General features: G+C 41.8%; 1 protein-coding gene across 14 annotated transcripts in view; it reads right to left on the reverse strand.

The window, feature by feature from the left end:
- Positions 1–14694, reverse strand: part of celf2 (cugbp, Elav-like family member 2) — a 193208-nt gene that overhangs the window by 142733 nt on the left and 35781 nt on the right. For all 14 annotated transcript variants that reach the window (XM_086146556.1, XM_086146561.1, XM_086146562.1 and 11 more), the window contains exon 2: positions 7244–7279. In XM_086146556.1, the coding sequence (XP_086002682.1) occupies positions 7244–7279 (36 nt within the window). The remainder of the gene's footprint in view (positions 1–7243; positions 7280–14694) is intronic.

The raw sequence follows: 14694 nt of genomic DNA on the forward strand, positions 1-14694 counted from the left end.
TATTAGCTGCAGAAGTCAGAAGTGAGTAAAACACAAGTACATGTAGTACCTCAACAAATTTCATTCATAGCTGGACCTGATGTAGTAGAAAATACCAAATAATGACAGTGGCAGGAGTACCTTGGCAACTATCGCGAAAAGTACAACCCTGGAATTGAATAGAGGGAGTATCTATTTGCAAAAAGTAACCTTCAGTCCTCTCCTTTCCACAGATACACTCTGGATCAGGAATGAATCCATCAGATAAGAACAAATAATAACTGTTTTATATATATATATTCATACTTCGGCAACTTTTCCCGCTAAAGTAGACATTTGGACCCGTTTTCCCACATTCATGAAATCACCAGGAGCCACACAACCTTTCTGAAATTTAAAACGAATTTACAACAAATAACATTGTTATTTCTGCCTTTTTGCTATGTATAAACAAAATATATATTGCATTTTTTTTAATCACTGAACAACTGCAGAGGAAACGAAATTACATTTCTGCATGCGGCAAAACATTTTGAACGCTGAAAAAAAAAGACGTTGGGTTGAAGGTTACTTTTAAGCAAAATATTAAATGTCTATTTGAGTCCTTTTCATATTTATGAAAAATACTTCAATTATCCACTGGCAGCAAAGCAAAAATGCTATCCTTTTACTGGTACGTGCAGTCGCTTATCAAATCCGACAAAAACATTTTAACATATTTTATTTAGATGTTACAAGATCACAATCATCTTCAAATATAAAATTATATTTTAAAAATGAACAAACTAAAATAATATAAATTTTAGTCAAATATTGGAACATGGTCATACATTGAGATGCAATTTATAATAATAATAATAATAATAATAATAATAATAATAATAATAAAGATAATGATAAAAGCAAAAATAACCATAACAACAACAATAATAATAATAATAATAACAATAATTATCATTATACAAATATTGGCCGATTCTATACGAATAATAATGATAATGATAATAAAATATAAGAGAAATAATATAACAATAACTATAACAATTATTATTAATTATTATCTAATTGTATCTTACACTAATAACACTTACAATTACTTCTTACAATAATAATAATATAATTATTAATATTTAAAAATAATAATAATAATAATAATACATGTAATTGAATAATAATAACAATAACAATAATAATAATGATGATGATGATGATGATGATGATGGTTATTATTATTATTGTTATTATTATTATTATTATTAAATTGGCCAATATTCAGATTCTCTGGATGAAGAGCTGAAAGGATCTTTGCTTCCGTTATTATATGTTAAAAATGCAATAATGCAAGAAAATAAATAAACAATAGATATAAAATAAATATTAAATAAATAATTCAAAGCTACATTATGGTCTGACTTTACGGTTGGACATCAGCTGTCGCAGCAAAAAATAGAAACACACGCGTGTGTGTGTGTGTGTGTGTGCCTGTGTGTGTGCATTTGAGTGAGTGTGTGTAATAGTTTTATTCTCTCAGTACCCAATGTGTTCCAGGTCAGTGGTCCGAATCACACACACACACACACACACACACACACACACACACACAAGGTGGCAGGTGAACATAGAGTGACTCAGAAAGGCCTTAGATTTCATTGTATATGTGTGTGGTTCTATGTCCGTGCATGTGTGTGTGTGGTTCTATGTCCGTGCATGTGTGTGTGTGTGTGTGTGTGTGTGTGTGTGTGTGTGTGCGCACGTCCTGTCCAATGACTGAAGCTCCTGTCAGTCAGAATGAAAGAAGGATCCAGAGACACACGGGACAGATTGAGAGGAAGCGATGGAGGAAGAGACGCCTAAAAAGAAGGGAGTCTGTCCTGACCTTCCCCCTCCTGCTTCCCCCTCCTGCTTCCCCCTCCTGCTTCCCCCTCCTGCTTCCCCCTCCCTCTGCCATTAGTGGTTCTTCATAATTTATGTGTTTGGATGAAAAATGAATGAACGGCCATCCTGACACCTGCAGCCGCCCAATTAAAAACCCAATGAGAATCTTCATCCATCCTTCCTATTCTTCTTCTTCTCCTCCCATTTCTTAATGTCCTGCCAACAACCGAATCAATTCCGATCAATATGATCGATCCTCAGAGGAAGGGATAGGGTCAATAATCAGTAATCAATAAGCTGGTGTTTTGATGGGACGTCTGAGGTGAGAACGTCATCCCATACCGTTTCCTCGCCAAGGCTGTACATACTTTTTATACACACACACACACACACACACACACTTACAACTGAGGTGTTACCCCAGGCAACGGCAATAATGATAATGGTAAAAATAATGATAATAATGCAATCAATGACCATGATGGTGATGATAACAACAACAACAATAATAATAATAGCAATAATAATAATACTAATAATAATGATAATAGTAATAATAATGACGACGATGATCATTATGATGATGATAACAATAATGAAAAAAAAAAGTCAATACACTTTACAATTCATGCTGGGTTTTTTAATTCCAGATCTATAAACCCCTTGTTGTCCGGACTTCCCTCAGTTGATTATATATTTTTTTAATGCTTTTTGAAACATGTTTAATTATTTATCACTTTAATTGCATTTTAATAATTATTTAACATATTGCAGCTGACAACCCCAACAACAATCAATTAGTCTCAATATTATTGTTTTTTTTTGACTATTATGTTATTTATTTACTCCCCGTAGTTGTGCGACTGAAGCCCGCAGCCGCTCTTATTTTTAGCGTCATTATCCTAATTGCTCCAGCTGTTTCCAGAGGAGCGGCTCCGTGGCGCTGGCTGTCATGGCGACGGCGGGCCGGTGACCAGCCTGGCCTCGCCTTCCAGCCCGCCGGACATTTTCTCACCGGGGGATAAATTAGAAGCGCGGAAGGAGCCTTTAACACTGATAACTGTCACCGCTGACGGGGGAGAAAACTCCTACGACTGCCAGCCCCCCCCCAAAGACCCCTCCCTACGCCGTATGAATATTTATGAGCTGTAGGGGGCGGGGCTTGAGCGGCGGCGTTGGCGGGAAGGGACCCGCCGTTGTCATGTGGCGACCGGGAAGGCAATAAGGGACGCAGCGTACCGGGACGCCACATTGTGTGCATCCCTGTAATTATAGTCTGCATGTATGTGTGCGTGTGCGCGTGAATGTGTGTGTGTGTGTGTGTGAGTGACACACACACACACACACACACACACACACACACACACACACACACACACACTGACAAACACACACCTGCAGCCAATGTTGAACTGGAGGCCTTTCCAGCGCCGTTGTTTCTCTCCCATTCTTGAGCATTCATACGCTAATCGACACCGGTGTGTGTGTGTGTGTGTGTGTGTTCGCACATGCGTGGGCGGCGTCCTCTCCATCTCTGGAGAGGTCATGCTGGACCCCCGGACGCCCCGCGTTCGGCGGCTCGTAATGTTCAGGAGCGGAGAAGCGCTCGCCAATTATCTGCGCCTGCCGGCTTCAAAGAGCATTATCGCCACAAAGACGCTGCAATTATGAGGCGGGCGCGCATGTGCCCGTGCATGTGGCGTCCCAAACGTGTTTCTGGTTTCATCGGATCCATCTGTTGCAGAAAATTAAAAAAAAAAAAAAAAAAACAATGGCCGACCCCTTGTTCTGCGGTTCTCAGGCCGGTTTTATGCAAATTGTGAATTAAAAAACAAATATTACTACAAATAATTAAAAAACATTAAAAAAAAAACAAAAACTCACAGTCATACATCAGCAAGAGTCGAGGTGTGAATTTTGCAAATTATTCAAATGAAAAAAAAATTACTTTCAATAATCAGATTTATACTTTTATTTTTTAAAATGTTGGAATTGATAGGAGGGCATGGCATTCCACTACCGCTACATCGCTACATCTCAATATCGCTACATTGCTACAATGCTACATCGCTACATTTCTACCATGCTACATCGCTACATTGCTACCATGCTACCATGCTACATCGCTACATTGCTACATTGCCACATCGCTACATTGCTACCATGCTACATCGCTACATTACTACAATGCCACATCGCTACATTGCTACCATGCTACATCGCTACATTCCAACAATGCTACATCCCTACATTGCTACCATGCTACATCCCTACATTGCAACAATGCTACATTGCCATATCCATCCAATATGACCCCCAGAGCGAGTCCATCCCAAGGATTCTCGCAGAAAACGTTCTTTTAAAAATAGAAGCATGCAAACGTGACGACCCCCCCCCAGATGGCGAGACGACCTGTTTGGCGGCCATCTTGAAAGGAGCGAGAGGCGGAGCGTACAGGTGAAAGGGGTCAGGAGGAGGCGGACCTTCATCTCTGTCGCTATCCCGTATCCTAGCAACGGCGTCAGCCCCGACGCATCCGGCTGCGCGATCACCTGCCGTCGTCCCGAGCTCTTCCGCCGCACACTCCCTCCCTCGCCATTCCTCCCACCTGACCCTCCTCATCCTCCTCCTCTTCTTCCTCCTCCTCTTCCTCCCCTAAATAACGAGCCGGGTGTCAGTCAAACTGCCGAGGAGCTTCATTAGGGGAGCGAAGCACACAGGATCAAATTATAGGCCCGGCTCGCTTTGGTGTGATCCTGCCTGCATGCAGGGGATTGTGGGAGGTGGCGGCGTGCATGTGCGTGCATGTGTGTGTGCATGGGGGGGGGGGGGGGATAAGAGAGGAGGTGGCGGTTGAAGACAGATGAAGTAAATACACTTTTTTTTTTGGAATTACGCAGCTGCACGGGGGATTAGCAACGGTGTGCACGCATGTGCGTGTGCATGTGTGACAGTCGCAGCCTTGCCGATTTTCTCCAATCAAGAGAGAAAAACAAAAGCGAAAGCGTTTCCGCCTAATTATTCCCAGCCAGACTCTTCATCGCGCTCCTCTTCCTCCGGCTCAGGTTCCCCATCGGCTCCGTGACGAGGCCCCGTTTTTTTTTTTTTTTGATCGGCGCTGATTTACCTGCTGCGAGCGGGAGATTCACACTCACGCCCGGGAAGCCGCCACCGCTAACCCGCTTCATTTATCGATAGATTAAAAAAAAAACAAAAAAAAAAAAACAATAAAAACAATTAAATATTATTATTTAAAAAAAAAAAAACGTTACATTTAATTTTGTCACTTTTCACCCTGCTTTCAGTTTTATTTTCCAATTTTTTTTTTTACAATTTTTTTATTAAATGTTTAAACAAATACTGAATAACGGGATTAATAAAATGACTAAGATTAATTTATCCAAGCCTGAAAATGTATATATTTTTTTTCTATTTTTATTTATTTATGTATACTCTCGTTTTTGAATCGGTTTTTAATCTTTTTTTCTTCATTTTTTATCTGTACTGCATATCTTGCACTCCAGATCATGGAAATACCATTATTATTATTATTTTATCTATATCCCAACACACACACACACACACACACTTGTATAAGTAGCGGAGCACTTAATGCTGCGGGGGATTGAACCGGGGTCAACGCTCCACACGGCGAGAGCATTTTACCTCCAACCTGACCCACCCATTCCCGCTGTCACATGGCTTTCCAGGGGTCTCCAGTGCGAGCACACACACACACACACACACACACACACACACACACACACACACACACACACACACACACACACACATTCTGCTCCAGGGGGTTTGCCTTTACATGCAAAATGCTGGTTGTCGTTTACCCCAGCAGGTCACATGGTCAACATGGACCATAAGAACCCCGGAGGAACCGACTTGTCACTGTAGCTGAGGGGGGTTGGGGGCGGGGCCATGGTGACCCCGCCCCCTACCCCCTCACCTGTTTGTTAGCAGCTAACAAAAGGTAGCTGGTGCAGACATCTGACGTAAAGCACTAATCACGAAGTGATGCAAACAGGAAGTGATGCAACCAGGAAGTGATAAGGAACAGCATGTGGCCAAACGCAGGGTTTGAAACGGATCGCAATGTTTTGGAAAGCAGACGAAACCAGAATCCGGTCAAACGGAAACAACAAACATGGCGGACGAACCGTCCCGCGAATCCAGGAACTACAACTAGAACTACAACTAGAAACTACAACTTCCATCCGAAGAGGCTTATCATTTTCCAGCTCACACACACCGGGTACGCAAACGCAGCGCCGCACCACACACGACATCATTAGCCTGGACAGCGGACACCGCTGGGAAAGGTCAACGCGAACAATTTTCTACGCGGCACAACAACATGTAGCTCATTAATCACCTGTAATAAATGTTGTATTAAACATGGATTCACTGCATCAAAACTGAGGTAGAGGCCCAATCACACACACACACACACACACACAAACACATACGCTAATATAAGGTCATGTGGCATCCGTCCCGGCTTGTACTTCCAACCCCGTGCTGTTCGCTCATCCATCCGTCCCGCTGGATTGATTTGAATCGGCGAAAGTTTTTTCCACCGCCCGCGCGCCGGATCGATTTTCCGCGGCTCCACAACAACAACCGCCTGCGAGGCGGCGGGCGGGGGCGGCGTGCACCCATGTGACGCCCGCCGGTACCGTGAATGTTTACCAATGTCCCGTTTGGCCCGTCGACCCGGATATTTAACGATGGCCGCCACTCGTACGCAATCATGACCCCCCCCCCCCCCCCCCCCCTCCGGCTTTTTGGGCGTTACCACGGCGATGCTAGTTCGTCAACCGCCCCATAAGCCGGCGCGGTGGATTCTAAGCGGCAGGAGGTTCAACTCGTTTTCCCGTTCGCCGCTGCCTCGGATGAGAAATAGGTAGCGCTATTTTAAGATCGGCTCTTATTTAAACCCCCCCCCCTCCACCCTTCCACTCCTCCACCCCTCCCTTCGCTTGATCTGTCGCTCCGTCGCCGAAGGGTTTGGTTTAATGACCCTCCTCGGCTGTAGATCTGTGCCGTGTCACATCTATCCTTTCCAATTTCCCTCTTCTTCCCCTTTATTGCTGTCTTTCCGTAACCACGAGTCAGTCTTTTGCCCCCCCTATCCACCCAAACGCACCCCCATCCTTCTTCACACACACACACACACACCCTTGCGTGCGCACACACACCATCTCGCTTTGACGACAACCCGGCAACCAGGCGGATGCAAACTCCGGAGCTTGAAGGCAAAACGAAGCGATCCCCCCGCCGATGAGGGATGAAAAGGAAGAGAAGAAGAAGAAGAAGAAGAGGAGGAAGGGGAAGAAGGCAAAAAAAGAGAGGAAAATACGGGGTTGAACGGTACCTTTGTATCGGTCCGGAGAGGTCACCGGCGTCCTGCCTGTAAGACAACAAGAAGGGCAAAATGAGAAGGTGTGACAACCAAGCGCAAAACAGGAAAAGACAACAAGGAAGGTTAAAGTGAAAGCGAAACAAAAAAATACAGGAAGTCACTATGAATCAGTTCCGTGCTAGCCTAGCATCGAGCTAGCGGCAGGCTAGCCGGTTGAACTGAACTTAAACTCGCTGATCCTTTGCCAGGTAGATTCTCTCACTGTATGCTGACGACACCCCGCTCTGCGACACACGTGATTCGTGGCTGATATTAGCCGTTAGCGTGGCGAGGCTTGCAGATGCTGTGCTAACATGCTAAATACAGACACCACTGAAGAAGAACCAGGAAGAAGAAAGATGGCAATAATTGTGTTATTACACCTGCTGAGCCTGAGACGCCATTGCTTTTTTTTTTTTTAAATCTATCGTTCTATTCCTGAGTTTGTATCATTTAAAACTTTATTTTGTTTTATTTTACTTTTTGCTCTCCCTCATTTGAAAGACGAAAAATAAAACAAGGAGCTTTTGTTTTTTTCTTTTTTTTTTTTTTTTTCCTTGCGGCACCGCCAACGAGCGCAAAACAGCTGGGCGCCAACGGAGGCGGCGCCATTTCTGGAAAACATATTACGCGTCGTCGGATAATGGCAACACACACACACACACACGGATATCAAAATAGTAAATTGGCGGTGTGTGTCCTTGGAAGCTTCTTCGATTCACTGGGTTTTTTTTCTCCATAATTCCCCACTGTTTCCTCTTTCACTTCCCTTCCCCTTTTTTTTTGTTTAATACCCTTCCTCCTCCTCCACCGCCACCGCTCCTCTTTCCACTGCATGTAAATAAATTGGTCCCCAGGTCCCACCACTAGCATGTGTGTGTGTGTGTGTGTTTGTGTGTGTGTGTGTGTGTGTGTGCTTCACTCGACACAAATGCAACCCTCCAGAACCGCGTCAAATTAGCCTCTTTTTTTTTATAATGCTGCCGAGCTAAATAGAATAATAATACATTAACAATGCTGTCATTAATGCAAGTGTGTGTGTGTGTGAGTGTGTTTAAATGATGAAATATGGAGAAAAAAAAACCAAAACAAAACAAAAAACCCCAGAGCCCTCCTGAACACAGCGGCCAATCACCGCTATCGCCACTCTTTGCATTTCAAAGACACACTCTTGTCTGTTTCATCTCCGAGTGCAGAACGCTCATCTTGTTATCCCTCCATGCACGCACACACACACACACACACACACACACACACACACACACACACACACACACACACTCGCATGCACTCACACACACCAGATAGCCAACTCTACTTCAGTCCTTTTTCCAGATGCCATAAATTATGAAAAAGTGTAAATGGAACATCAAACGTGCACCGTTCACTCACACATTTACACACACACACACACACACTCACATGCACACGCGCACGCAGGTACGCGGAACACATCTCGTCCGTAATTTCCAAACCTCGGATACACACACAGGCGAAAACGTTTAGACTCCGTGGTTCTTATGACTTATTAACTTTCACATTACGGCCGGAGGTTAAAACATTTCCGCCGTGGTTAGTGGGTTGTGAAGATCCTGCTTGAAAAAAAAAAAAAAAAGAAAGAAAAAAGGGAAAAAAAGGGAAAAGAAAGCAGAATGAAAAGTGATGACGGCTAAAAAAGATTAAAAAAAAAACCAAAACACTGGGTCTTGGAACCTGCAGCTCACACAACCAAAATAAATAGAATAAATATCATATTATATGTTATATTTTTTAAAAGTAGCTCATGCAGGTAATGACCACAGAAAGGAATTATTTTCTTATTCATTTGATTTAATTTTATTTTATTTAATCTTATTAGAAATGTATTTTTTGAGGAGTAACTCAATACACAGGTTTTGTCCAAATATTTATAAAAAAATAAAATAAAAAAATTTAAATGTAGCTCATGCAGGTAATGACCACAGAAAGGAATTAACATTTATTTTTTTATTCATTTGATTTAATTTTATTTTATTTAATCTTATTAGAAAAGTATTTTTTGAGGAGTAACTCAATACACAGGTTTTGTCCAAATATTTATAAAAAAAAATAAAATAAATTAAAGTTTTTTAAATGTATCCATCTGAATTCCATGTTAACTAGCGGTTTAGCTGAAGTAAGCTACCTGTTTGCTTTAAGAGATCGGAAATGACACCCCTGCGTTGTTGTTTCTGTCAGCGCAGGATGAACTTTGACCTTTGGCACCATGTTTTTACTGAGAGAAAGGGGTTCCTGGATGTGAGGTCCTGAGGCTGCAGACGCCCGGGTCTGCAGTAACCCGGCAACGGCGGGAATGACAGCGAGACGGCTTCGGCTCCTCCGACAAGCTTTTTAGCTACGGGGCAACTAAAAAAAAAAAAAATGGCTGGAGTGATAATTACAATTAAAAAAAAAAAAAAAAAAAAAGCTGCTACATTCAGGAATCAATGGCGCCCGGAGGAGACGCGGGAAGCGCGCGAGGCGAGCGGCGAGATCCGGGTCGGCATTGATCACCGGGACAGAAACAGATGGGCGAGCGGCGTCCAGGTGGAAGCCGGCCAGACTCCTGCTTCACGACCGACGGATTTTTGGCAGCGAATGAAACCCGGAGAAAAAAAAAAAAAAAGATGGGGGGGAAAAAAAAAAAAAAAAGACACGGAGCTCCGCGGATGACCGGCGGCGCCCGGCGGGACGGGAACACGTGAGGGAGCCGTCACAGGTCGTCGGCGCCGCAGCCCGAGGAAGTGGCGGGACCCGGCGGCCTCCGCGGGCGCATTACGCCACATTGTGATTAAGAGGAGATTTGACACGAGGACACACACACACACGCACACGCACACACACACACACACCACATTAGTGCTACATGATGGGAGACACCAGGAACCAGCTGTCAGCGCGCAACTGAACAGGATGACTGGAGTATTCCCACGCCACCGCTGCCGCCGCCGCCGTTTTAAGCGTCCCCTCCCTCCCCTCCTTCTCTAGCTCGCCGCCTCAGGAGCTCCCAAAGAGAGAGAGACACAGGAAGTGACATCGGGGACGCCGTCATGGCGGGCGGACAGATCGCCGTGAGGGTCCGATGTTCACCGGTTGACTGCGACACCGAGAAGCCTGCAGGGTAACACCGTGTAACACCTAGAGGCCCCTTGTTGCCATTGGTTACATCTTGACATCCTTGTGATTCCTGATAACATCTTGCAACATCCTGCTACACTTCGTAACCCCTGGCAACACCTGCTTATACCTTCTAACCCCTGATAACCTGTGGTTACGCCTTCAAACCCCTCATAAAGCCTGGTAACACCTAACAAGCCCTGATAACACTTTGTAGCCCCTGGTGTCCACCTTCCCTTGTAACCATGGCAACGCGTTGTAACATCAGGTTACACCTTGTAACCCTTAGTAACCCCTGGTAACACCGTCAAACCCCATGTAATGCCTGGTGACACCAAACAAGCCCTGGTAACACTTTGTAGCCCCTGGTGTCCAACCTCACCCAGTAACCCCTGGCAACGCTTTGTTGACATTGGGTGACACCTCGTGACCCTTAGTAACCCCTGGTTACTCCTTGAAACCACTTGTGATGTCTGGTAACACCTTGTTGTAACATCGGGTAACACCTTGTAACCCTTGGTAATGACTAGTAACCACTTGACATGATTGGTAGCAAAATTGAGGAAAAAAATATTATTTAAAAAATACATTAATGCATAAATTTAGCAGGAAAATTCCTAAAAAATACAGAGAAATTACAAAAATCGGGGAAAAATAATGTATCCAAATCATTTCAAACAATTCCTGAAAATATAAGGTGCCTTCTCTGAATGTTGGTGAGGAACTACTATAAAATTAAAAAAAGGAATTAAAAAAGGAAAAAAATGAAAAAATAGACAAGAAATAAGATGAAACAAGAAAAAAAAATCTTCTTGAAAATTTGAGATGAAAACCCTAAAAATAGAAAGAAATAGAATATAAAATTTAAAAAAAAAAATATAAAAAAAATATAAATTCTAAAAAATTATGAAAAAGAAATGATAAAAAAAAGCATTTTAATAAGAACAGGAGCAGAAAAAAACCCTAACATAATCTAAATGTAATAAATAAACTTGAAGTAAAATAGTAAAGAAAAAAGAAGACCCAGCAGTCCAGTTCATTCCAGCAGTCTTAGTTTTTAAGGAGGCAGCTGATGATCTGAACTACCTCCTCAGAGAATAAGAAAAATAACGGAAGGTTTTAACCTCAAGCTTTTATAGACACAATCCTCTGAATGAATAATTAATTAGTGGTGCTGTCAATTAATTAACTAATTTAAGCAATTGATCAGCCGCCAAGTCTTTCATTGATTAATTGCAGTGACAAAAGATCAGTTTGATGCTTTTTCCTCCTGAGGGCTTTGAGCGTCTTTGCTCTTCCAACTTTCTTCCGTGTGTGTGTGTGTGTGTGTGTGTGTATAGGACGAGGTGGACACTCTTGTGTGTTAAGCTGTTATTGCCCAAATATTAAAAATAAAAATAAAATACTGAATATTAAATATGAATATATGTTGAAAAGCATGAAAAATATCAAAATACTATGTATTGCATTATCGATAATTTTCAGGAAAATCTACATTTTCTTTCTGATTTTTACTGGAGAGTATTTTGAAGTCAACTATAACATTTTTTGTCATAAAAACATTTATAAACATAATTTTCAATGTAAAATTGAATTTATTTTATTTCATTTTACTTTTCCATAGGACATTCCAAAGTCTTTTTTTTTTTTTTTTACCATATATTATTGAGTTTGCAGAAAATGTAAGTGATATTTTTTGGTGAAATATTTTTCTTTGCTTTAAATTTAAATGAAGAACTAAATAACTAAATGTTTGAAAAACTAAATATATAAAATGGAATAATTTCTTATCTCCATGTCTTGACATTGTGATTATAACATTATATTTTTATGAATATACATTTTTGGAATTTTATTTAAATGATTGCAGTGTTAACAGTTGTATTACATGGTATATATTAATTAAATACATATTGCAAAGTATATAATATATTATATTTTGTAGAAATAAACTTGAATTTTTAAACTTGAAACATATTAATAGAAATGTCTTCATTGCTACTTTAACATATTTTTTATTTCTAGTTTCTTTAAAACTGGGTATTTATTTTTTATTGCTTGTCAACAACTGTCAATTTTTACATAATTCATTACAGATTTAATTTACATTTTATGAATGAATTAGATTTTACTTTGAAGCTTTTTTTTTAAAACAAATGTTTTAAAATGTTTGAAACATTTTTTTAAAATTAAAAAAAATAAGATTTAGAGGAGAATACTAATAATGATAACAATAATTACTATTGTTGTTATTATAATTGTTATTATTTTCTACATGTGATTCTGTAGGAAAAAAAAATATATAAATTTAGCCTGAGCTTGGGAAACATCTTGTCATCTCTGACTTCCTGCAGTAAAACTGCCTGCGCCATAAAACAGGCCATGAAACTAGTGGCCTTGCTGGCTCTGTGTGTGAGTCTGTGTGTGATTGTGAGTGTGTGTGAGTGTGCACGTACAGGTGCGTGTCAGCCGGGACGCGTGCTTTCATGCATGGATGTGTGACATATTGAGGATATTTAAAGGCGCCGAGAGACTCGACCCGCATGAACGGAAAAAAAAAAAAAACAGGAGAAGTTCGAGTGGCGAGTTCGGCCTCATTTACCCCGCGATACTCAAAGGGTATAACGTGCACGCACGCACACACACATGCACGTGCTTAAATGTGTGTGCAAATTGTACAACAAACCCCAAAGTCGCTGCACTCCTGAACCATCCATCATGCCACCGAGAGGGAAAGAAAGGGAGGAAGAGGAGGAAGAAGAGGACCACCCCTCTTTTTCAACCCCCCAACACACACACACACACACACACACACACACACACTCATCTCCCCTCCTTTTAATAACAGCGCAGCAGATCAGCTCCATTAGCCCAGACCTCCTCGCACATGCAAATGAGGCTGTCGTTATTGAGGCACGTGTCGTGCATTACTGATGGAGCAGCACCTCCAACCCCTGCACCTCTTCTTGGTCATGTGACCAAGCATGGGCGTGCTCTTGTGGAAAATTCGCCGCCCGACTAGACGGGGTTGTTTCCGTGTGAGGAGATGGAGATTGTGATGGTGCAGCAGGAGCTGATGCTAACTCCAAATGCTAGCTGGGGGATGGTGGCTATATTAGCATCTTGGGTCTTTTTGGTCCGTTCCCATCATCGGGATGCTAGTTTGGGTGCAGGACGGTGACCTCCTTGTGATGATATTATGACTTAACACACTCAATCCTCTCCACAAGCAGCATTAAAAAAAACCAATGCTAGCACAACACAGTGATGCTAACGCTAATAGCTTGCTCCCATTACATGTCGATAGCAGCTACATGACAACCATTCATGTCACTGAGGATATCATCCTTGACATGATTCACATATTTGGCTAGTTTTGAAGAAGCTAATACTGCGTCTTGATGCTAATACTATTAGCTTGCTCCTATTCTTCGTGGACAGCAGCTAGATATCAATTATCATGACTTCTAGCTGCTCGAAACATCTTTTGGCTGGTGCACATATTTGACCTGGGCTTCAAAGAAGCTAACATGCTATATTGCGCATGGATGCTAATGCTATTAGACTGTTCCAATTGTGTGTGAATAGCAGCTACATGACAACCATCATGTCGCCCTGTCACTCAGGATATTATCCTTGACCTGATTTACATATTTGGCTAGAGTTTTGTAGAAGCGGCTGTGCTAACACTGCGTATTGATGCTAATACTTTTAGCTTGCTCCCATTCTTCGTGGACAGCGGCTAGATATTCACAATCATGACTTCTGGCTGCTTAAAACACTATCCTTTAGCTGGTGCACATATTTGACCTGGGTTTCAAAGAAGCTTACATGCTAACACTGCACGTGGATGCTAATGTTATTAGCTTGTTCCCATAATATGTGGATAGCAGCTAGAGGACAACCATCATGTGGCCTAATAATCTGGTGTACATATTTGGCTACAGTTTGAAAGAAGCTAACAGTCTAGCATTGCACATTGATGCAAACCCTAATAGTATGCTAACACTACTGCAGAAATCTTGTACTTTTTCCCGCTAATGCCTTGCTGCTCTTTAAGAAATTAAAAAAACGAAATACATAATAAGCTAATTTTTTTTCAAAGATTCCGCGTATTCGAAACAATTGTTCCTGCAGGCGGTTAATTAGCAGCGGGAAGCAAGGCGCCTGGGAATGACAAAAAAAAAAAAAGAAAAAAAAGGCAACCATATCAGATATATGATTTTTCAGATGGGGGCGTCGAGGCATTTAAAAATGAAAAAAAAAGAAAAAAAGCCGGAGGGGAATAA

Source organism: Fistularia commersonii, chromosome 5 (assembly GCF_037954325.1).
Source record: "Fistularia commersonii isolate RoL2024-O1a breed Wild chromosome 5, RoL_Fcom_v1.0, whole genome shotgun sequence".
NCBI lineage: Eukaryota > Metazoa > Chordata > Actinopteri > Syngnathiformes > Fistulariidae > Fistularia > Fistularia commersonii.